This window comes from Zingiber officinale, chromosome 7A (assembly GCF_018446385.1).
Source record: "Zingiber officinale cultivar Zhangliang chromosome 7A, Zo_v1.1, whole genome shotgun sequence".
Lineage (NCBI taxonomy): Eukaryota > Viridiplantae > Streptophyta > Magnoliopsida > Zingiberales > Zingiberaceae > Zingiber > Zingiber officinale.
The window spans coordinates 93,061,726-93,083,781 of NC_055998.1; the positions used below are offsets into that span (position 1 = coordinate 93,061,726).

General features: G+C 32.3%; 2 protein-coding genes, 1 long non-coding RNA gene and 3 other non-coding genes across 7 annotated transcripts; all 6 read right to left on the reverse strand.

The window, feature by feature from the left end:
- Positions 1 to 2,604: 2,604 nt before the first annotated feature.
- On the reverse strand, positions 2,605 to 4,123 carry LOC122000264. Its single transcript, XR_006117051.1, has 3 exons — positions 4,013 to 4,123; positions 2,905 to 2,965; positions 2,605 to 2,727 (listed from the first exon to the last, which is right to left on the reverse strand). It is a non-coding gene; the product is annotated as an uncharacterized LOC122000264 (long non-coding RNA).
- Positions 4,124 to 8,959: 4,836 nt separating this feature from the next.
- On the reverse strand, positions 8,960 to 11,841 carry LOC122001799. Of its 2 annotated transcripts, XM_042556733.1 has the most exons (3): positions 11,779 to 11,841; positions 9,350 to 11,300; positions 8,960 to 9,218 (listed from the first exon to the last, which is right to left on the reverse strand). In XM_042556733.1, exons 2-3 carry the CDS (start codon positions 9,824 to 9,826, stop codon positions 9,063 to 9,065), a joined length of 633 nt encoding a protein of 210 aa, XP_042412667.1. In that variant the 5' UTR covers positions 9,827 to 11,300; positions 11,779 to 11,841; the 3' UTR covers positions 8,960 to 9,062. The 2 variants fall into 2 exon arrangements, with proteins under 2 accessions (XP_042412667.1, XP_042412666.1); XM_042556732.1 differs by having other exon boundaries at positions 9,350 to 11,841.
- LOC122003289 lies at positions 11,159 to 11,256 on the reverse strand. The gene has a single exon (XR_006117927.1). It is a non-coding gene; the product is annotated as a small nucleolar RNA snR60/Z15/Z230/Z193/J17 (small nucleolar RNA).
- LOC122003309 lies at positions 11,340 to 11,422 on the reverse strand. Its single transcript, XR_006117945.1, has one exon. It is a non-coding gene; the product is annotated as a small nucleolar RNA U83 (small nucleolar RNA).
- Positions 11,618 to 11,718, reverse strand: LOC122003290. The gene has a single exon (XR_006117928.1). It is a non-coding gene; the product is annotated as a small nucleolar RNA Z43 (small nucleolar RNA).
- A 2,403-nt stretch (positions 11,842 to 14,244) lies between the features above and the next one.
- Positions 14,245 to 18,366, reverse strand: LOC122001800 (ubiquitin domain-containing protein 1-like). Its single transcript, XM_042556734.1, has 4 exons — positions 18,209 to 18,366; positions 16,598 to 16,720; positions 14,452 to 14,571; positions 14,245 to 14,361 (listed from the first exon to the last, which is right to left on the reverse strand). Exons 1-4 carry the CDS (start codon positions 18,246 to 18,248, stop codon positions 14,297 to 14,299), a joined length of 348 nt encoding a protein of 115 aa, XP_042412668.1. The 5' UTR covers positions 18,249 to 18,366; the 3' UTR covers positions 14,245 to 14,296.
- Positions 18,367 to 22,056: the final 3,690 nt, after the last annotated feature.

Sequence of the window (22,056 nt, forward strand, 5' to 3'; positions counted from 1 at the left end):
TTAAGAACTTTAATGAGCTTATATTAAATTGTCTCAAGGTTATGATATTTTAAAAACTTACATCTCTTAATTTAGACAGTGGAATCTAGTTTTGAAGGCATGTGTTTACTTAGATGCTAAACACGGAATTAATGATCTTAGTAAGTGATTCTAAAATTCTTAAGGAAATTTATTTATTAATTATTTATTTATAATATTAATTATTTTATTTATAATTTGTATTGTATATTATACATATTATCAAATAATAAATAAAATAATAACATAATATATAAATTATCATATATAATCTTGGTTATGTAATTATCAGGTAATCTCACATAACTAATGTTATGGAGAATAAAATATAACATAATATTGTTTGGTTCAACCAAAATTTATTTATTTGAAGATTTTAATAAATAACTTATTTATTTATAATTTATTTTAATATTTTACTGTATTACCCTCAGTTATAAAATCAACTATACATATTATTATTCTTTTTTCAACTCTATTTTTTATATATAATTTTTTTACTTTTTTCATGTTTTTCTTTATTTTTATGTTTTTTCCTTTTTTTTATTTTTAAATTTTTATTTTTATTTTCTTTTACATTTTTTCTATTTCTTTTTTTAAATTTTTTTAATGTTTTTTCTATTTTTCTATTTTTCTATTTTTTCCTATTTTTTTTAAGTTTTTTAATTTTTTAATTTTTTATTTTTTTTACTTTTTAATTTTTTTAATTTTTTTACTTTTTTTTTTATTTTTTTACATTTTTATCTTATCGGAGGATATTTTTGGTAAAAAAATTAACCCCGAAATAAAAAAAAACTTAATTTCACTACAAAAAATAAGGCATTTTGGGACGAATTTTGGGACGAATTTTACAAAAAAATTCGTTGCAAAATTTTTTGGGACGAAATCAGGGATGAAAATTTTTTCGTCCCAAAATGTTTGATGCCAACTTTTGGAACGAATTATGATTTGTTGCAAATTCAGCAACGAATTTGGGGACAAAATTGGCAACGAATAAAATTTTCGTCCCCAAATTTGTCGCAAAAAAGGAACGAATAATTTTGTTGTTGCAAACTTAGCAACGAATTTGGGGATGAATTCAGTTCGGAGGAAATCATTTTTTGTTGCCAAATTTGTCCCTATTTTTTCAACAAAATTGGGGACGAATTCAGTGACAAATTATTTTTTGTTGCTAAGTTTGTCCCTAATATTGCAACGAATTTGGGGACGAATTCGGTGACAAATTTTTTTTGTTGCCAAATTTGTCCCTAATTTTGCAACGAATAATAAATTTGTTGCAAAATTTTAAGCATTTGCGACAAATTTGGGGACAAAAATACTAATTTAATTAATAAATAAATTTTCGTCCCAAAATTCGTCCCAGAATCTGGGACGAATTTTGGGACGAATTTGTGGATTCGTCCCAGAATTCGTCCCAAATTCTGGATTCGATACAATTACGATAGAGTGGGAACAAATCGTTTTCGTCGCCAAATTCGTCCCTAATACTAAATTTTTTTTCCAGATTAAATTTCTTTTTGCAATTCAATCCATAGATACATAAACACCAAATTCAAATAACATTTATATACATTCAACACATCTTAATTTCACATACAAGAGTAATAATTGAACTCGATCAACTCATAATTCAACAAATATAAAGATCTCAACAAATTTTACAAGATCTATCTTGTTCAAGCTTCTAGAAAATATTATAAAGTTCAACAATCAAATGTTATATAAGTCCATCATCCATCCAAGGAGGTAAATAAACTAAAAATACATCAAGTCATCTTCGTCTGCCCAAAAGCTTTGCACCCCTTCAAATCTCCTTTGCCTACATAACAACAAACAAATAAACCAGATCATGTGTAACAAGAAAGATTATAAATATAATACGAAATGCCCATGTAACAAGAAAGATTGGAAACAAGACATAACTGTGAAATTCCTTAAACATTCAAATAAATGTCCTATTTACCAACGATATGAACCATCCATGTCATAAAATTATAAGAAGTATCTTGAAGCTAAGTAAAAACATCGTAAATATGATACAACCTAATATAAATGGCACATCAAATTGTTATAATAATACCTATTTCACCATATCAATCAATAGCTACAAATATTCTATGTCCATGTGATCACATGGAGAGCATGAAAGATATTCTTAAAATTTCCTAACATATGAAAATAGCTCAAATGAAGAAAACACAAACTAATTAAACTTAATTTTTTTGTGATACAAGTGTTTTAGTAATCATGGTTACTTGGTTGTTAGGTAAACTCTAATCATAATTTGCAATTTGAACTAATAAAGCAGTAGTAATAAATTTCAATAAATTAAAAGCAATTAGAAAATAAATAAATAAATAAATAAAATTAAAAGTTTAACATGTTACTTAATACTTACTTTTTTTCTCGGACCTTTAGTTCGCCTCGCCAACCCTGTTAAAAACAAATTGACAATATTAATTAAAATAAAAATTAGAAAAGTTAACAAGCCATTGATTAATGTGTAAAACAGTAAACATAAGACAAATAATCATCATACATAATTATGAGAAATTTCTTTAAATAAGCTAACAAAACTTACCCATCGTCAAAAATTAAAGTCATCATTATGATTATCATCCTCCTCCTCCTCCTCCTCCTCCTCTTCCTCATTCTGCATTATACTTGAATTCTTGTTATACATCCAACTTCGCTCATTCTGCATTTTACCTGAATTCAGCTATTTAGTTAAACATTATTAACAGAAATAAATCTTATCATTGAAGACAAAACAACAAAGAAAAGCTTATCAAAAAGAAGAAATACAATTAATCAACTATAAAATAATTATTTAAAGCTAACTTTATATACAGATCATTAAATGCATATTAATGAACTTAGAAATACCGAAAAGACGTGAACAAATACAGTTGTCTTCAACTACACTGAGATCATGCCAAATTGAAACCTGCACAAGCAACATTATCAATTATTATAGTATTATTCTAACAATTTTAATAGAGTTGAAGCAATTGTAATTAAATTGAAATAATAATATTTTAATGGAACAAAATTTGGAAAAAAACAAAATTACTCTCTATATTAGAGCAATTGTGGATCAGAATTGACATTTTTTAGATGAAAAATAAAATATTTTGATAAGGATATTTTTGAGATAAAAAATAGAATAGGGTCGCTTCTGTTTTTTTCTTTAAAAGAAAATCTTTTTAACAATAATAATAATAATGAGCACCCTTTGAATTTTGTATCAAAGAAAAAAAAACATGTCAACTCTATTGTAATTTGTCCCTCCATTAATTAATTCCAATCTAAAAACTATCCTACAAGTATTTGTAATGATAAAGAGGATCAGTACACAGAAAATCAAAGGTAAATTTATACCTATGGTATACTGGAGCTCCCCATACATTTAGGATTCGAAACCCTAGTATCAAAATTTTGCCCTAGTGTAGTTGAGATTTTATTACTTCCACACCCCTAAACTGTACATCTATATACAAGAAGAACTACAAATCTTTATCCAAAAACAGCCCTAAACCCTATTTCACAGAACATTGGTCATTGACATCTAAGTGATCAAGAGTTGCAGTGCTTTTCTTTGTTAACAAACAAGAATGAAGCCCTAAATTTCACAGATCAGTACTCCACCATTCCAAATCTTGCGACATCAGTGCTAGCAGCGGCGACTCGCGGCCAACTGCCGCCAGCCACGGCCAGGCGCGGCCAGGCGCTGACAGCCGCGGCCAGCCGCGGCCACGCGTGGCCAGGCGACCCCACGCGCGGCCAGCCGCAGCCACGCGCGGCAAGGCGACCCCACGCGCGGCGCGCGGCAAGGCGACCCCACGCGCGGCGCGCGGCCACGCGCGGCCAGGCGAGGCCACGCGCGGCCAGGCGAGGCCACGCGCGGCCAGGCGAGGCCAGCCGCGGCCTCGCGAGAAGAAGTGGGCAGATGTGGGAGAAAGGAGAGGGAAGAGGGGAGAAGGGAGAGGGTTACCTGTGCCGCAGCCGATCGGGAAGGAATCAGCCGCCGCAAGAGTTGCAGTGAAGGGATGAGTGAAGGGGCAGATGGGTGGGAGGAGATTTAGGGTTAACTTATAAATTAAAAAATAGATTTTGGGACGAATCTAGGAATTCGTCCCCAAATCTGGGACGAATTCCAGAATTCGACCCTAAATCTGGGACGAATTCCAAAATTCGTCCCAAAATATAAAAATTTTTAAAAAAAATAAAAAAATGATTTGGAAATACTAAATATGAACTTAGAGATATCGGATTTGTGAAATAAGTTTCTATATTTCTAATTTTCTCTGATCTTAAAAATATCTTCATCCATAATTTTAACATACTATATTAAATGCGAAATTTTTTTATTATGAATTAGTCAAATTCGGGTTAAAAATCACCATACTAAATATATGAGGTTAAAATTATGGATGAGGATATTTTAAGATAATAAAAATATAAACCCATAGAAACTTGTTTCATGAAATTCTAATATATCTAAGTCCATATTTAGGCCTTTAAATAAATTTACGAATATTTCTTGAACTTTAACTTTTTTTAATTACTGGGGACTATATATGTTTTCCTAAATTTGGAATTAGAGATGTCCAAATTTAAGAAAAATAAAAATTAAAAGAAAAATCATTCGAAAGGCCTAAATATGGACCTAACGATCTCGGAATTTCATGAAACAAGTTTCTTTGGGTTCCTAATTTTCTTATGATCTTAAAAATACCCTCATCCGTAATTTTAATCACATATATTTAGTGTGGTGATTTTTTAACCCGAATTTGACCTAATTCAGGTAAAAAAACATGAAACACAATATATTATTTTAAAATTAAGGAAGAGGATATATTTATGAATAAGGGAAAATAAGAAACTTATAGACTCTTGTTTCATGAAATTCTGACATTTGTAGATCTATATTTTTAGTTTTAAACACATATTCAAACATGCGTTAAACGCTAACATACTTAATTAATACTAAACTATCTATGTTTCACTAAATATGGACCTAACGATCTCGGAATTTCATGAAATAAGTTTCTATAGGTTCCAAATTTTCTTATAATCTTAAAAATATCTTCATCCATAATTTTAACATATTATATTGAGTGAGGTGAATTTTTTATTACAAATTAGGTCATATTCATGTTAAAAAATCACCACACTTAATTTATTAGGTTAAAATTCAGATTTAGGATATTTTTATGATCATGAGAAAATTAGGAATCCATAGAAACTTGTTTCATGAAATTCCGAGATCATTAGGTCCATATTTAGGCCTTCCGAATGATTTTTCTATTATTTTTTATTTTTTTTAAATCTGGGACAAATCCTGGATTCGTCCCAAATTTAAGAAAAATAAAATATAAAAGAAAATTTATTTGGAAGGCCTAAATATGGACCTAACGATCTCGGAATTTCATGAAACAAGTTTTTATGGATTTTTAATTTTCTCGTGATCTTAAAAATATCTTTATCCATAATTTTAACATAATATATTAAATGCGGTGAATTTTTTATTATGAATTTGGTCAAATTCGGGTTAAAAAATCACCATACTAAATATATGAGGTTAAAATTTTGGATGAGGATATTTTTAAGATCATGAGAAAATTAGGAACCCATAGAAACTTGTTTCATGAAATTCCGAGATCGTTAGGTATATAGGCTTTCCAAATAAATTTTCTTTTATTTTTTATTTTTTTAAATTTGGGATGAATTCTAGATTCGTCCCAAAATCTGGGACGAATCCAGAAATTCATCCCAAATTTTGGGACGAATTCCTGGATTCGTCCCAAATTTTGGGACGAATCCAGGATTCGTCCCAAATTTAAGAAAAATAAAAATTAAAAGAAAAATCATTCGGAAGGCCTATATATGGACCTAACGATCTCGGAATTTCATGAAACAAGTTTCTTTGGGTTCCTAATTTTCTCATGATCTTAAAAATACCCTCATCCGTACTTTTAATCTCATATATTTAGCGTGGTGATTTTTTAACTCGAATTTGACCTAATTCAGGTAAAAAAACACGAAACACAATATATTATTTTAAAATTAAGGAAGAGGATATATTTATGAATAAGGGAAAATAAGAAACTTATAGACTCTTGTTTCATGAAATTCTTACATTTGTAGATCTATATTTTTAGTTTTAAACACATATTCAAGCATGTGTTAAACGCTAACATACTTAATTAATACTAAACTATCTATGTTTCACTAAATATGGACCTAACGATCTCAGAATTTCATGAAATAAGTTTCTATAGGTTCCTAATTTTCTTATAATCTTAAAAATATCTTCATCCATAATTTTAACATATTATATTGAGTGCGGTGAATTTTTTATTACAAATTAGGTCATATTCATGTTAAAAAATCACCACACTTAATTTATTAGGTTAAAATTCAGATTTAGGATATTTTTATGATCATGAGAAAATTAGGAATCCATAGAAATTTGTTTCATGAAATTCCGAGATCATTAGGTACATATTTAGGCCTTCAGAATGATTTTTCTATTATTTTTTATTTTTTTTAAATCTGGGACGAATCCTGGATTCGTCCCAAAAATCTGGGACGAATCCAGAAATTTGTCCCAGATTTTGGGACGAATTTCTGGATTCGTCCCAGATTTTGGGACGAATCCATGATTTGTCCCAGATTTTGGGACGAATCCATGATTCGTCCCAGATTTAAGAAAAATAAAATATAAAAGAAAATTTATTTGGAAGGCCTAAATATGGACCTAACGATCTCGGAATTTCATGAAACAAGTTTTTATGGATTTCTAATTTTCTCGTGATCTTAAAAATATCTTTATCCATAATTTTAACATAATATATTAAATGCGGTGAATTTTTTATTATGAATTTGGTCAAATTCGGGTTAAAAAATCACCATACTAAATATATGAGGTTAAAATTTTGGATGAGGATATTTTTAAGATCATGAGAAAATTAGGAACCCATAGAAACTTGTTTCATGAAATTCCGAGATCGTTAGGTCCATATATAGGCCTTCCAAATAAATTTTCTTTTCTTTTTTATTTTTTTTAATTTGGGACGAATTCCAGATTCGTCCCAAAATCTGGGACGAATCCAGAAATTCGTCCCAAATTTTGGGACGAATCCAGGATTCGTCCCAAATTTAAGAAAAATAAAAATTAAAAGAAAAATCATTCGGAAGGCCTATATATGGACCTAACGATCTCGGAATTTCATGAAACAAGTTTCTTTGGGTTCCTAATTTTCTCATGATCTTAAAAATACCCTCATCCGTACTTTTAATCTCATATATTTAGCGTGGTGATTTTTAACTCGAATTTGACCTAATTCAGGTAAAAAAACACGAAACACAATATATTATTTTAAAATTAAGGAAGAGGATATATTTATGAATAAGGGAAAATAAGAAACTTATAGACTCTTGTTTCATGAAATTCTGACATTTGTAGATCTATATTTTTAGTTTTAAACACATATTCAAGCATGTGTTAAACGCTAACATACTTAATTAATACTAAACTATCTATGTTTCACTAAATATGGACCTAACGATCTCGGAATTTCATGAAATAAGTTTCTATAGGTTCCTAATTTTCTTATAATCTTAAAAATATCTTCATCCATAATTTTAACATATTATATTGAGTGCGGTGAATTTTTTATTACAAATTAGGTCATATTCATGTTAAAAAATCACCACACTTAATTTATTAGATTAAATTTCAAATTTAGGATATTTTATGATCATGAGAAAATTAGGAATCCATAGAAACTTGTTTCATGAAATTCCGAGATCATTAGGTCCATATTTATGCCTTCCGAATGATTTTTCTATTATTTTTTAATTTTTTTAAATCTGGTACGAATCCTGGATTTGTCCCAAAATCTGGGACAAATCCAGGATTCGTCCCAAAATCTGGGACGAATCCAAGATTCGTCCCAAAATCTGGGACGAATCCAGGATTCATCCCAAAATCTGGGACGAATCCAAGATTCGTCCTAGATTTTGACCCATTTTTTTCATTTTTTTCTGAAATATATTTCGATTCTGGAACGAACCCTGGATTCATCCCAGAATCTGAGACGAATTCTAGATTCGTTCCAGAATTTGGGACGAATCCTGGATTTGTCACAGAATCTGGGACGAATTTTGTAACGAAAATAATGTTCGTTGGGAATTTGCGACGAAAATATTTTGTTGCAGATTTCGTTTCTAATTTGGATCAAATTTTGTGTTTGTCGCCAAAATTGTTGCGATTTAGGGACGAAAATTTTTCGTCCCAAACTTTCGTCCCTAAATTATTGTTTTTTTGTAGTGTTTTCAAAGATTTTCCGATTCTGAATTGCATGCCCCTTTTACTGACGTGTCAGACATGAAACATTACTTAAAAATCATTGATTACCTAAATCAAACAGATTTTCGTTGATATGAATAACCTATTAAAAATAACATCAAACCAAACGCATCCTTAAGGTTATTAATAAGTTTTGGCCAAAACTCAAGAAAGACCTTAGAATGTGCAAAATTTTAAAATATTGACATGATTTGAATCCTAAAATTCCTTTGATAATATTGGTGAATAAGTAGGTCAAATTGTTTTTGAAGTTATGAAAATTATAAAAACTCATATCTCAATATATGCTGTTAAATTCATGTCTGTATATTATATTGGTCTTAGTTTTAAGAGATTTTATGATGAATAATAAGTTTTCACCCAAACAAAGCTCCTTTCACTGTTTGCAACTTTCGTAGTGTACACATAACTTCACACATGGATTTCATAGTTTAAATAGAAAATTATGGATGGATGAGTCATGGGCAGTCCACTAAAGACAGAGGAATAATAAGAAACAATTAACGTACGTTTAGTTCAAGTTATCAAATATAATCTTGGTTATGTGATTATTTGGTAATCATATAATTATGATTATAGGGAATACAATATAATCCTAAACTTGTTTGGTTCAACCTAAGTAATGGTATAATCTAATTTGACATTTACTATATTACCCCTTGTTAAATTATATAGTAAATGTTAAGGAAGGGAGGTGGGTGGCGTGGCTGAAGGTGGCGAGCTCCAACCAGAAGACGAGGAATATGTTGGCGGAGTAGGCGTCGGCAACGTGGTGGTCAAACTTGCACGCCAAAACGAGGCCGCCGCACTTGAGACCGGTGACCTATAATTAATCACTTCATTTACCACTCTATTCTACTAAATATAAATAATTAGAAAATCAAAATTTATCGGTTATGCTTTTAGTAATACCAATTATAAACGATGTCTTTTTTATTATTTAAATTCACTGACCTGGACGCAGAAAACTCCGGCCTTCTTCTTCGGCATGAGTTTGCCCTCGACGGAGTCGTCGGGGTCGCCCAGTGCTAGTTCCCAGAGCTCCACGTCAACGTAGGCGACAGCAAAGTCGACGCCGTGGCCCTTACAGAGCCTGCGCCAGCGACACGCTGAGCATGACCTCGCCGCCGAATGGGTATTACATGGACCGCGCCTGCGCCACCGACACACTGAGCACGACCACCATCGCCTCCAAGCTCCGCATTGGCTTCTCGTAGCAGAAGAAGACCTCTCACGAAGGGGATCTTGAATAGAGGTAGGTGGAAGTCGTGAGCGGACACAAAGGCGAGTGCCTTGGAGATGAATCGAACATGGAGAACCTCCGTGAGGGCGAAGCAGAAGAAATCTCGTGGAGGAGATCGAAGGGCAGAAAGCAGAAGTCGATGACAATAACACCACGATCGACATCCCTTGTAATTTACTCCTGCTCATCTCCTCGTCTCAAAGGGTAATTTTGAAAAAAAAAATATTGATAACTCCGGAATCGTAGAAAACCTAAAGTTTGTAAGGTTTTCTGATTCCAGATTATATTCCCTTATTGCTGACATGACAAGAATATTACATTACCCGAAATTATTCATTACCTAAACCAATCAAAGTTATCATTGATAATCTATCAAAGTTATCATTGATAACCTATTAAGATTATCATTGATAACCCCCAACCAAACACCCCCTTATGTATTTTGATAAATGAAAGTTGGCAACTAATTTTAGTATACAAAAATCTAGCGATTCAATAAATTATCCTAATTTTTTTCTAAAAGAAAACATCTTTTAAAAACTACCTTAATATTTTTAAATACATTGAGACACTTTTAGTTAAATTTTAAAATATTATTATTTAAATATAGTTTTTAAAATAAATACATTTAAAAAAACTACTGAAAGAAATGCCAAGATTGCAAATTTAGTTACTATTCGATTCTTTATTCGACAAATATCAATCACATAATAGAAGTCATGATAAAAATAAATAAATGACAACCACAAGTGAAATAATTATCATTTAAAAAATACTCATTTTCTTTAAATTTTTAATATAACAATGAATTGTTATCCTACAAAAAATAAAACACATGTAGATTTATCCCTAAATGTTTTATCACGTTATACCAATTTTAATTAAAAATAATTTTATTAAAACTATTTATATTTTTTAAAAGTAAAATATCCTTTATATGATAAAAGAACTAAAGAGCTCTATTTTAATCTTTAACAAAAAATATTGTTTGCCTTTTAATTATCACCTAAATGGTTTATTAACCAACAATTTCTAATGACTCTTTTGATAAGCATATATATATTTATTAACTCGAATTAAAATTAAAACAATTCAAACCAATTACAATTAAAAGAATTCAAACCACACTAAATTTCATTTTTTGACAAGCACACTCAAGGACTCGGCTTGGTTAGATCTAAACTTGCCAATACAAATCAATTAATCATTGGATTAAAACAGAAGTTAAAAGCAAAGTGAGTCTGTTGGTTATGAGAACAAGCTTCCCAAAACTGCCGCATTCAATGGCCTCTGAGCTGCAATCCGACCCACCGATCGACCACCGTAAACAAGAATAAATGCAAGGAGATAGCAGAGGTTTCTTACCCTCGCCATTCAGATTTGAAATGCTTCAATCTAGTGTTCTTGATTATTAAGTCGAACTCTTAAGAGTTTCTATTTCGACTCTACATTTTAAATTTATAATTCAGTTCTACATACAATTCTTAAAAACAACGAAGACACGATGTCGAAACTAAAGAAAAGGTCGTCAGATAGGAGCGAAAGACGTTGTCAATAATCATAACACCATACAAGATGGTGAAGATCATTTGAACTATGCGATCATCACGCGACCTCTCTAAATCGAATGAACAATTTTAATAACGAATACACCATAAACGACTGCAATATAAAACAAAAATTGTTATGTCACCGCATAAAAGTCTCAGAAGGAAGGCAGTAGTGTTTGCATAATCATAAAAATCTCAGAAACAAGAAAGCATCCACAATCCTCATCATAGACTATTTTAAACTAAAATCAATTTGTTAACCAAAAAGTAAGAAAAAAGACTGGCCTCATAGAGAAGATTAGATCTATTCGACATGGGAAAGCCTTCAGACATATGCTTGTCATTAGTGATAGATTAATCATCGGCCAAAAGATTTGTCAAAACGAATCAAAAAAACTAAGATAATTCGAAGAAAATGTCGGAGGAGGCGGACTCAGAATATGGGTGGTGATATATCAGGATGGTCGTCAAGGCGGCGACAAGCACCGCCGTTCCGACGAACGAGACCTTGTAATAAATCGTCATCGCCCTCTACAATAATCCATAAAAACAATCTCAAAAGAAATGGAATACAAACCGACGATGGTTACCTTCGAATGGAAGGAGAATGACAGATCGAAAGCCGCCGAAGAGAAGAAGTCGTAGGATGAGCCTCTCTCGGCATCGCGTGGGTTTATATAGAGAATATTTTAGGGTTTTGAAGCTTGGGGACGGCTTTGCTGTTTTGGCGGCGGCCGCATCTTGACCGTCTGATTAGATAGCGAAATCACGACGGTACAAAATTTTCAGGGATAAGTAAGCGATCTAGTTTTGGAATTGGTTCGTGATAAATTTTTCAATTAAAAATTATAGATAATTTCTTATTTATTATTAAAATATATTATACTAATTATCAAACAAATAAATTAAAATTTTAACTTATAAAAACTATTTTATCCAAATTTCTATAATTTATTTTCTTTTATTGACCAAGTATACATTTGAAAAACAATTTTTCTTCAATTATTGCCTTTAATTTTTTTACTAAAAAGGTACCCGCCGCTCCACCGTCTACCCACTAACTGCTCTATGATACTTTGTATGTATATCAATTTCCTTATCACTCTATTTAAAATTTAAGATAAATAATTTATTTTATTAAATTTAGATAATCATTTTTCACTACACATTATATCAACTACTCTAAAATTTTTATCATCTTTAATTTTTTTATTACTTTATTCTCTTTCTTCTATTTTTGTTATTATTATATTTATAAAATGAGTGGAAAAGAGATTAAAAATAAATATTATTTTATTTTAAAGATAGAGGTTTAATTCCTTAAATTTAGGGAATCATTATTCATCAAATCTAAATTTAGGGAATGGATATGATAACTGATAGAGCTGTCAGACGGGTCAACCTATGGCGGGGCGGGTCGACCCGTGGCGGGCCAACCATTTGGCGGGGCGGGGCGGGGCGAGCCATCAATTTGTCGGGTTGGGAAATTTCCAACCCAACCCAATCCAAGGCAGGTCGAGGATTTAGCGGGCCAACCCGCGGGCCTATCAAATTTTTTAAAAAAATTTAAATGTTTTACTTCGAAAATATTTTATCAATCAAATGTATTCATAAACAAGTATTTTAAATATAAATAGACATAAACAAGTACTTATATTGGGTCAAAAGTACTATTTTTATTTTAAAATTATAACAAAAAAAGATAATAAACTGACATAAAATTGTGCAATGAAAAGGAATAGTAATTAGGACTCCTGGTTATACATCGAGCAGTTTAGATCAGTGGTACCCTGGTTGTGCGTGCGTAAACGAATCAAATAAGAAGGTCATCTAGTTTGGGTACACGCACCAAGCTCTTCATTGTGTATAATGTATGTTTCAGATTTATCTCATAAATGAATCAAATAAGAAGGTCATCTACTTTTAAGATTAATCGACTTTGTATGCATATATATTTCTGTAACTTTTGTCTATCACACTCAACTTCACAAGTATGAGTTTTTCCTAATTAGTATTCCTCTCAACGAAGAAGATAATGAAATGTTACAATTTAACCCTTGGTACTCTCGCAGTTACAGCATTAACTACTGATATAAACTGCTTACATGTGTTTCTCGACCCGCGGACTAACCCAAGCCCATCGCGGGTTGACCCGCGCGGGTCACGGGCCTAGGCGGGTCGGCCCGCGGCGGACTTGGGTTGATAAAATTCCAACCCAACCCGTTTAAATTGTTTGACGGGGCAGGCCAACCCGACGAACCTAACCTAAATTGACGGCTCTAATAATTGATGTAAAGATTTTTATCTATTCTATCTAAAATTTAAGGATAAAATTTTTGGATAGATAGCTGTTATGAATGCTCTTATTATATTTTATTTAGATAGATAGGTAAAAATGATATGCAAATATAATTGAATTTGTATTGTAATAATTATAAAATCATAATTGTTAATATTTTTAAACAGATTAATATACATTATTAATTCTATAATTGTTAGAACAGATATTGTAATTATAATTTTATAACTGTTACCACACACTCTAAACCACAGCTACTATAATGCAACTGGTTCAGGAAGAAATATAAATGGACGATAATAAATTAATAATGAAAGTTAGTTTATAAGAAAATAGATATAACATTGATGTCATATTAAAATGCAATTAAAAATTAATCCAACGCAATCCGATATTAAAATATTCTTAGTATTTAAGTATGTTTTGAATAATCTCTTTCTCTTAATATCAATAACCTAAGCAAAAAAAATCAAACAACTCGGCATATGGCAATTAATTCATAGGGCAACACAAGTCCTCGATCAAATTTGATCAAAGCAGTTGAAAATTAATCAAAACTCAGATCGACCAGATTGGTCGACTCCAATTTTTTCTCATGCTTGATTACAATAAAAAAAATACTGTTTTTTTACACTGGTGCAACCAACCTTTAAACCAAGAAGAACACAACCTAAATGAATCATAAACCTCTGTCCGAAGGGAAGAGCTTGAGAGAATTGGCAAAAACCTTTTTTTTTTTTTTTCTCTTTTTTTTTTCTAGTAGAATCTCGATCTCAATCTGAAGATTGCTCGTGAGCTCTTTGGTTCCATCAGCTGTCGCGGACCAAATTGGTAGGCTCACTCAAAACATACTTTGGCAGTTCATACTTCGCGCCTGTAAAATTTCCATTGAATATACCATGTGTATGATACCCGAAGATAGAAGTAAACAACTATCAATTTTAGTATAGGAAACAGTTCTAACCTCGTTCATCGTAGCACACCGTCATATCAGCGCTTGAAACTATGATTCCTGCACTGTCCACAATTGTTTGTGCAAGGCTTAACTCAGCTTCAGCTGCTGCTTGGAGTGCATCCCAGATCTCTGCGATATTATCAACATGCTTCAACGGTTTCAGGCAATTCATGGTAGATTTAGAAAACAAGAAGCATTTACTAAGCTTAGTTTACATTGACAGCACCAAAATCTGATTAGGTTTGTTGATCTAAGGTTGCGGCCATGGATGTGTATGTGCTTGATAACTTTTTAAAGTTTTTATTCTCTCTACAGAGTATTCATTTTTGTTTCGTCTATAGTATAATGCTTATGAGAATTTTTTTGGGTTTATGTGAGAAGATGGAACATAGATAGCATCTACATTCCAACTTGAAAGGAATGATATAAGTATTAGATTAGTAGGGTTATTAGTCTAATCGGTGTAATCCCAAATTATTGCTAGGCAATATTAGATTTCCTTTCTACAGATTCTACAAAACAGTTAGCTCCTCTATAAGTTTGTTGTAAATAATATAATAATAGATCATAAGGTCTTGACCATTAGAATATGAATGATAAAGGTGAATTTTATATTTACGTTGACTTAATATGTCCACATGTATTTATACTTTTAAAGTCTGCTTCACAAATAACTTGAGAATTTAGATTTTATTTATGTATTTAATTAAACCATTTTTATATTGTATTACATACATTAATAAACCAGGTCATACCTTGTTCACCAATATTATTAGTGAACTACCAACCTTCAACAAAAATATGACAGTTTTGGGATTTATATAGGGTTAAATCAGTAACAAGTGTGGTCGACTATATGTATTCTCCTGTGCCATTGTCAATTAGTAACAAATCAAAAAGAGGAAAATCAAACAAACAAAACAAAAACAAATACAAAGTAAAACAAAGAAAGAGATGAAATGAGAATGATAATAGGGAGAACTGTGAAAATTTTTTAGCTATGTAGATCTAAATATTGAGATCTCCTTGTATGAATCATTTTGCTAAAGCTGTAGATGGACAGTTTTGACATCCTTCCAATCTAAAAAAAATATAGTCATGTTCATTTTTTTTTTTGTAATTACATTGCTGCAAAAGAAAAGAAACCTAGAATGGATATTGGAATTAAACTAATTCATTGATGCATGTTTCCATAAAAATCTGTTTGAGATATTAGGAATGCTTACTTTCTATTAATGCAAAGAACATACTTGACTTTGAGCATGTTAAAGGAAAGGAAGTTAAGGCTTAGGTAGTAAATAGAAGACTAAGCATATGGCGAATTCAGCAAATTAAGCTAGTGAAGAGGATGCCTAATTGCTTATAGCTTGAGCACCTTCATTAGCTAAGAGCTATCACTCAGTCTACAAACCATTTATTCATATTTTAGCACTTTGGTTTACTGGCTAATTCCAATGTATGTCTCTTCTTTCTACGAAGCACAACTCTGTAAAACCTAACTGCAAGTGAATGGTCTTGTGTTATTTTTAATATTATTGAAGCAAAAATATTCAGCAATCTGCACTTAGTAAATAAATGAAAGAGCCTACCACATAAGAGTCCAAAATGTGGTGCTTCCTATCCATTTCATTGTTGAAATCAACTTCTCTTATTTATTTGTATAGTGTTTCATTTCAAAATGGCCTCTTGACAGAAGGGGGAAAAATCCTCTGTAAAATATCTCATTCTCTGAAAGAGATAGCCATCAGCATTGATGTTGCAACCTCTTTGAGATTGATCTGATGTGTGTTAATCATATTGCAAAGGATCAAATATTTTAGTTATCTCAGGATAAATACAAAATAAACAATAGTGGTTTTAAGAATAGTGGAAATGCATACTCCAATGTGCTTCAGTATCATGCATATTGTTGGTTTTATCCTAATATATGCATCTTTTGTCGAATGGCATTAAATTTATCATGCAATAAAAGGTCAGATACAGGCACCCAATCTAGAACCATCATTGATTTTGGTTTTAATAAATAGAGCAGTGCAAAATTTCAGAGAAAAACATGCATAAATTCAGAAAATACATTCAAACAAAATTTCATGACAAAAGGTTAAAACTATCAATAGATAAATAAAGGTAAAAGTTGCAATCATTAGACAATCACCTCTTTGGCCACCATAGTGAGGGGCAGTGTCCCAAAACTCTTCACGTGTCTGCTTAAGTTGTTCCACAGTTATGGGATGAGGATGCTTCCAGGGCTTTGGTTTTCGCAGCTTCTTAGTAGTCTCTGGAAGCATTGAGCATTCATCAGTTTTTTTTGCGCATATCTTGTGGAACAAATTTCACAACCTATTGACAAAGCTCCACTATGGCTGTCTTTAAAATGTGATTGAGTAGCAAAAAAACAAGACTTGGAATTTCACGAAACAACTTGCAAGTTTCAGTGGATGTATATAAATTAAATGTTAGTAACTATGATGGATTACGATGTTAAATTCCTCATTTATTACAATGACAAGGTTGAACAGCTTAAGATGTAGTAGTGGATTCTTTAATGCCTTTCATTTATATCATTTACTTCTAAAAATAAAATTACAATTTAATTAAATCTTTTTTTTTTCCTATGCTGTGTTGATAATCAACATGCTTCAGCATGCAAAATTTGAGTTGTATCACTTATATGTTCCAAATGTGTTGGTCAATGCCATATGAGATTTCAAACCAGGAGTTGAGCAATGTAAATAGTGATCCTTTTGTCCTAATATAAATCTTTTTCCTGAATATTTCCTATCACAATCCACAATCCCTAAGCATTATATGATTGCCCATTGCAAATGAATTCATATTTCTCATAGCACAGAGCAAATTTGTTTGAGTTTCCTCATTCGGATGGGTAAACATTGTCCATCTTTCAGACACCATAAACCAAGTTGTAAGTGAAGTTACTACAATTCTCAAAATCGAATTTGAACAAATATTAACCTCTAACTCAAATTAGGAGAATTTTTTTTGGCAAAAACTCAAAATATCACGTCCAAACCATCCTCCAGCTCAAAGCAGACAATTCATCGGATCTAATTATCAGTATTACAAGACCAAAACTTTTGCTGAAATCTAAAATAAATTAGTTAGCTACCCTGCTACAATGATATAAATAATTTGATAATGGGATTGCAATCTTTGGTGTCCACCTGTACTTATTTCATCGAGTGAACACTGGAACAGGGTTTTTTCAACAAATCTTAAAAATTCTTGAGAGATTTAGGGGCTTATGTAAATAGCTATAGCATCTACTTCGTTCCTGAAATCTCCTTCAAAGGGAGAAGCTGTGTAATACGAAAGAACATTAAAGGTTTGGGAAGCATGCTACCCTCCTCGCAATCGTCCCTACAAAGGCAAACCTGATCGTATTCTTGAAGAATTGAGTTTCCACCAAACTGATACCTAAGCGATGGAAAATACATACTAGCAACATCGTGTTCATCGAGTTTTATTATTCTATTGGCAATTTGTTACCTAAGTTGTAATAGTTTCTGTTCATTCTTCAACTTCATTATCATTTACATATCCTTCAAAACATTTGCCAACACTGATCCAACAAGAACAACTCTCGATTCCAAATCCTACTGCCAAACAAGAAAACAGCAATCCAACGAGAGTGCCAATTTTGCGCAAAATAGAAGCAATCAAACGTAGAAAAACTTCTAATTCGTGAACACGCTTGCAGATGTTAAATCCTCGATAAGTAAAACCGGAAATTTTTTATTAAACTCACCTTCTCCGCCTTTAACCGGAGTGGATCCAGCACAGCCCATCCTCGTGTGACGTCGTGACAATTGAACCGATTCAGATCGGTAAACTCAGCCAGAAGGGAATTGGGAGGAGGAAGCGGAGATCGATCTCGAAAGGAAAAGAAAAATTAAGGGGAGTTTCGTTCCCTTTGGACCGCTTTATATAGTCTAGAGGGTTTGGCATTCACTGAGCAAAGAAAGTCGTATTATCATTATTATTATTATTATTATTATTATTATTATTAATCAAAACTAAAAAAAAGTCATAAACCATTTGTCATATTTTCGGTAACCCAAATACTGTAATTCTAAAATTAATTATGTAATAAATACAACATAATTGTCACAATGTACTAACGTAATTTATTTTAGTTCAATTTAGCATATATATATATATATATATATATATATATATATATTTTTATTTTTATATGTTGAGCGATACTTTGTGTGCGATCGTAAGCGACACTCATATATATATATATATATATATATATATATATATATATATTTTTTTTTTTGATATGTTGAGCGATGCTTTGTGTGCGACCGTGAGCGACACTCAGACGTGACATTGTCAGCTCGATTTCGCTAAAAAGATGTCATTTATTCTTTCTCCTCTTCCGCCTTCTATTCAAAATTTCTGCGTGGGAAATTTTTCAAATTAAAATCTTCCTCGCCGCTCTCTCTCTCGCTCCAGCCGTCTTCGTCGTCCATCAGACCTTGCACTCTCGTCGAGAAAGTTTTACCGGCGTCTTCAATCTCACAGTTGCTATGAGGGCTTACCACCTCTCTCCATTCCTAATGGTAATTCGTTTCATTTTAATTTGTTAATCTCCACCGTTATGGTGCCGCGGTAGGACATCCAGGTTGTCTCCCAGGCACCCGCGGTTCGAACCCCAGCTACGGCGTATTTGCATGAATTTTTCCTCCAAATGGGGAGCGTAATCAAAGGATGCTGGGCTTCTGGGCTGGCCGCCGCGTGCGCTTCCCGATTTGCCCTGGTGGCCGGTGGGAAACTTCCGTGGGACCGGGCCGGTCACCCCCAGAGATAGTCAATGAGGCTAACTGGGATTATCATATATTAGAATGATTAATTATATAACGTGCAGGGACGACGGCGTCTACAAACACCTGCAGGCTATAGCCACGTCTGCGCGTTAGCTGCTACACGTTGTAGATATAGCGTGCAGGGACAACGTGTAGCAGTTATTTCTTCATTAGCAGTTAACGCGCAGACGTGTAGCAGTTATTTCTTCGTTTACGCTCAACAAGATGTTACTCTGTATTTTCAACCAATAATAAATAGATCATAGCAATTTAATTTTTTATTTAGATCAATTAAATGAGGTTCTATACATTGTAGAAGCAACTACAACACGTTGAAGCAGCTAGTCGTCAGAAGCTATTACACGGTGTAGGATGTGGCGAGGTAGCTTCAGTTAGTTCCACTTATCTAAGTAGACCAAGTAGGATACGCCTTACCCTACTAACTCTCTAAACTAAGTTTTCCTAATGTACTATCAGCTCGCCCTACCCTGGTACTATGTTGGATAAGAATCAAAATATCCCTTTAGTCTAGTCCTAACTACACAGACGGGTAGGATAACTTTTTGAGGTTCCAGCTAACTTAGTACCTCCCCCTGAATCATACAAATTTTATTTATCATTTACATAATGAATTTCTTATTTTGAGTTATTAATGAAATAAAGGTTTTATTTGTTGATCTAGATTTGTACCTAATTCTAGATCTGTTATAAACAACCCTTTGTGATCCAAATATCCTTTGTGATCTAAATATTATATCTAGGTAATTGGATTTAGTTGTGATTTTTTTCTAATAATTCTTTTAATTTTTCAACTTTACCCTTCAAGCTAAAAGTTTATTCCTTAAGTTTTACAACTTGATTTGAATTTCTAGATTAAACTAGTTTAGTTGTTTGATTTAAGTTTAGTTGTTTCTTAAGGCGTTGGTTTTCCTTAAGAATCACATTTAATTGATTTTTTATTTTGGTTAGTTTTTTATTTAAACAAGAAATAATTTTAAAGAATTTAGAGGTAAGTTGAGATTCAACCTTATCGGAACCTTCGGAAACGGATACGGATCCGTGGCTCGATTTGCTTTTAGACTCACCTTCTTCATTTGGTTCGCTGTCCGATTTGGTTTCGGTAGCCATCAGTGCAAGGTAGTTCTATTTTTGGTTCATCGTTGTCTGATTCAGAGGATGACTCGTCTCAAGTGGTTTGCAGAGCCTTATCGAAGAAGTCCTTTTTCCTAGTGAATATCTTCCTTACCAAGTTCACTAGGTGTTCTTCTTAGTCTAAGTTTGAGTCAGACTCAGTCTCTTATTCAAGTTGGGTTCCGATCTTTACTTCTTTTGAGGAACCTACATGAAGAGTAATACCTTTCTCGGTCTTTTTGAAGTTAGTTTGTTCATGCAGTTCTAGTTCATAGAATAATTCATCTAATTTTAACTTAGATAAATTTCTCAAAACTTTATAGGCATCTACTATTGATGCCCATAGTGCATTTCGGGGAAATGAGTTTAGGGTGTACCTTATGATGTCTCTGTTAGAGTGTATACTAAAAACTTAGTTTTTTGTATAAACATTTATTTAGAAATAAGAATTACATTGGTCAAATGTCTACATTTATATGCTAAATGTAGTTGCTTAATTAATTTATATTGTAAATAACATGGTGTGTGGTGTCACACACAGAAGATAATGTTATCAGTTTTTATAAATTATAAACAGTAGCTCACGACTAAGATGGAAAGGAACAAACCATTGGAATAGTCGTAGTGTAATTAGGTATTAGTTTATCTTGACTAATAAATTACATTAGTACACTCTGAGTGTATTGAGTAGGACCATTTAAGGTAAGTTCTTTTTATACTGACTTAATAAAAGAACAAAACCTTAGTTATTATGAAAGTGTGTGCTCTTAATCCCAATATAATAACAAGCACATATATTTAGTATTTATTTCTTTGACTTATCAGAGGGTGAGATTTAGCTCGATAAATCAATAGACCTGATAAGTTGGGAAATGATATTACTTATAGTGTGTATAGTTGATTATAGAAGGAAACTGTGTCCTAGTAATCTAGGTTGATAATGCCCCCAAGAGGAGCTCATAAAGATTGTCATGTTAAACCCTACAGGTGGACTTAGTCCGGCATGACGATAAGGTTGAGTGGTACTACTCTTGGACTAATATATTAATTAAAGAGAGTTGTCAGTAACTCATTTAATTAGTGGATATTTGACATCTTAAACACAGGGAGACTAACACACTCATGATAAGAAGGAGCCCAAAATGTAATTTGGGATTGGTGCGGTAGTTCAATAATAATTCTTTAATGGGATTAATTATTATTGATGAAATTAAGTTAGGTGTTCGGGGCGAACACGGGAAGCTTAATTTCATCGGGAGACCAAAACCAATTCCTCCTCTCGGTCCCTATCGTAGCCTCTTGTATATAGAGAATTATACCCACCTATATCCACCTGTATACCCATTCTAAGGTGGCCGACCAAGCAATCTTGGAACCCAAGCTTGGGTCCGCCAAGCAAATAGGATGAGCCAAGTTGTGTGGCCGGCCCTAGCTTGAATCCAAGCTTGGTGTGACCGGCCACATTAAATTAAAAAGGATTTTATTTTTTAAATCTTTCTTATGTGGATACCATGGTTTTAAAAGAGAGTTTAAAATTTAAATCTTTCATTTTATAGATTTCTACAAAAGATTAAGTGAAAGGTTTGATATCTTTCCTTATTTGTAGTTAAAAGGAAGATTTTAATTTTTGATAAAACTTTCCTTTTATGAA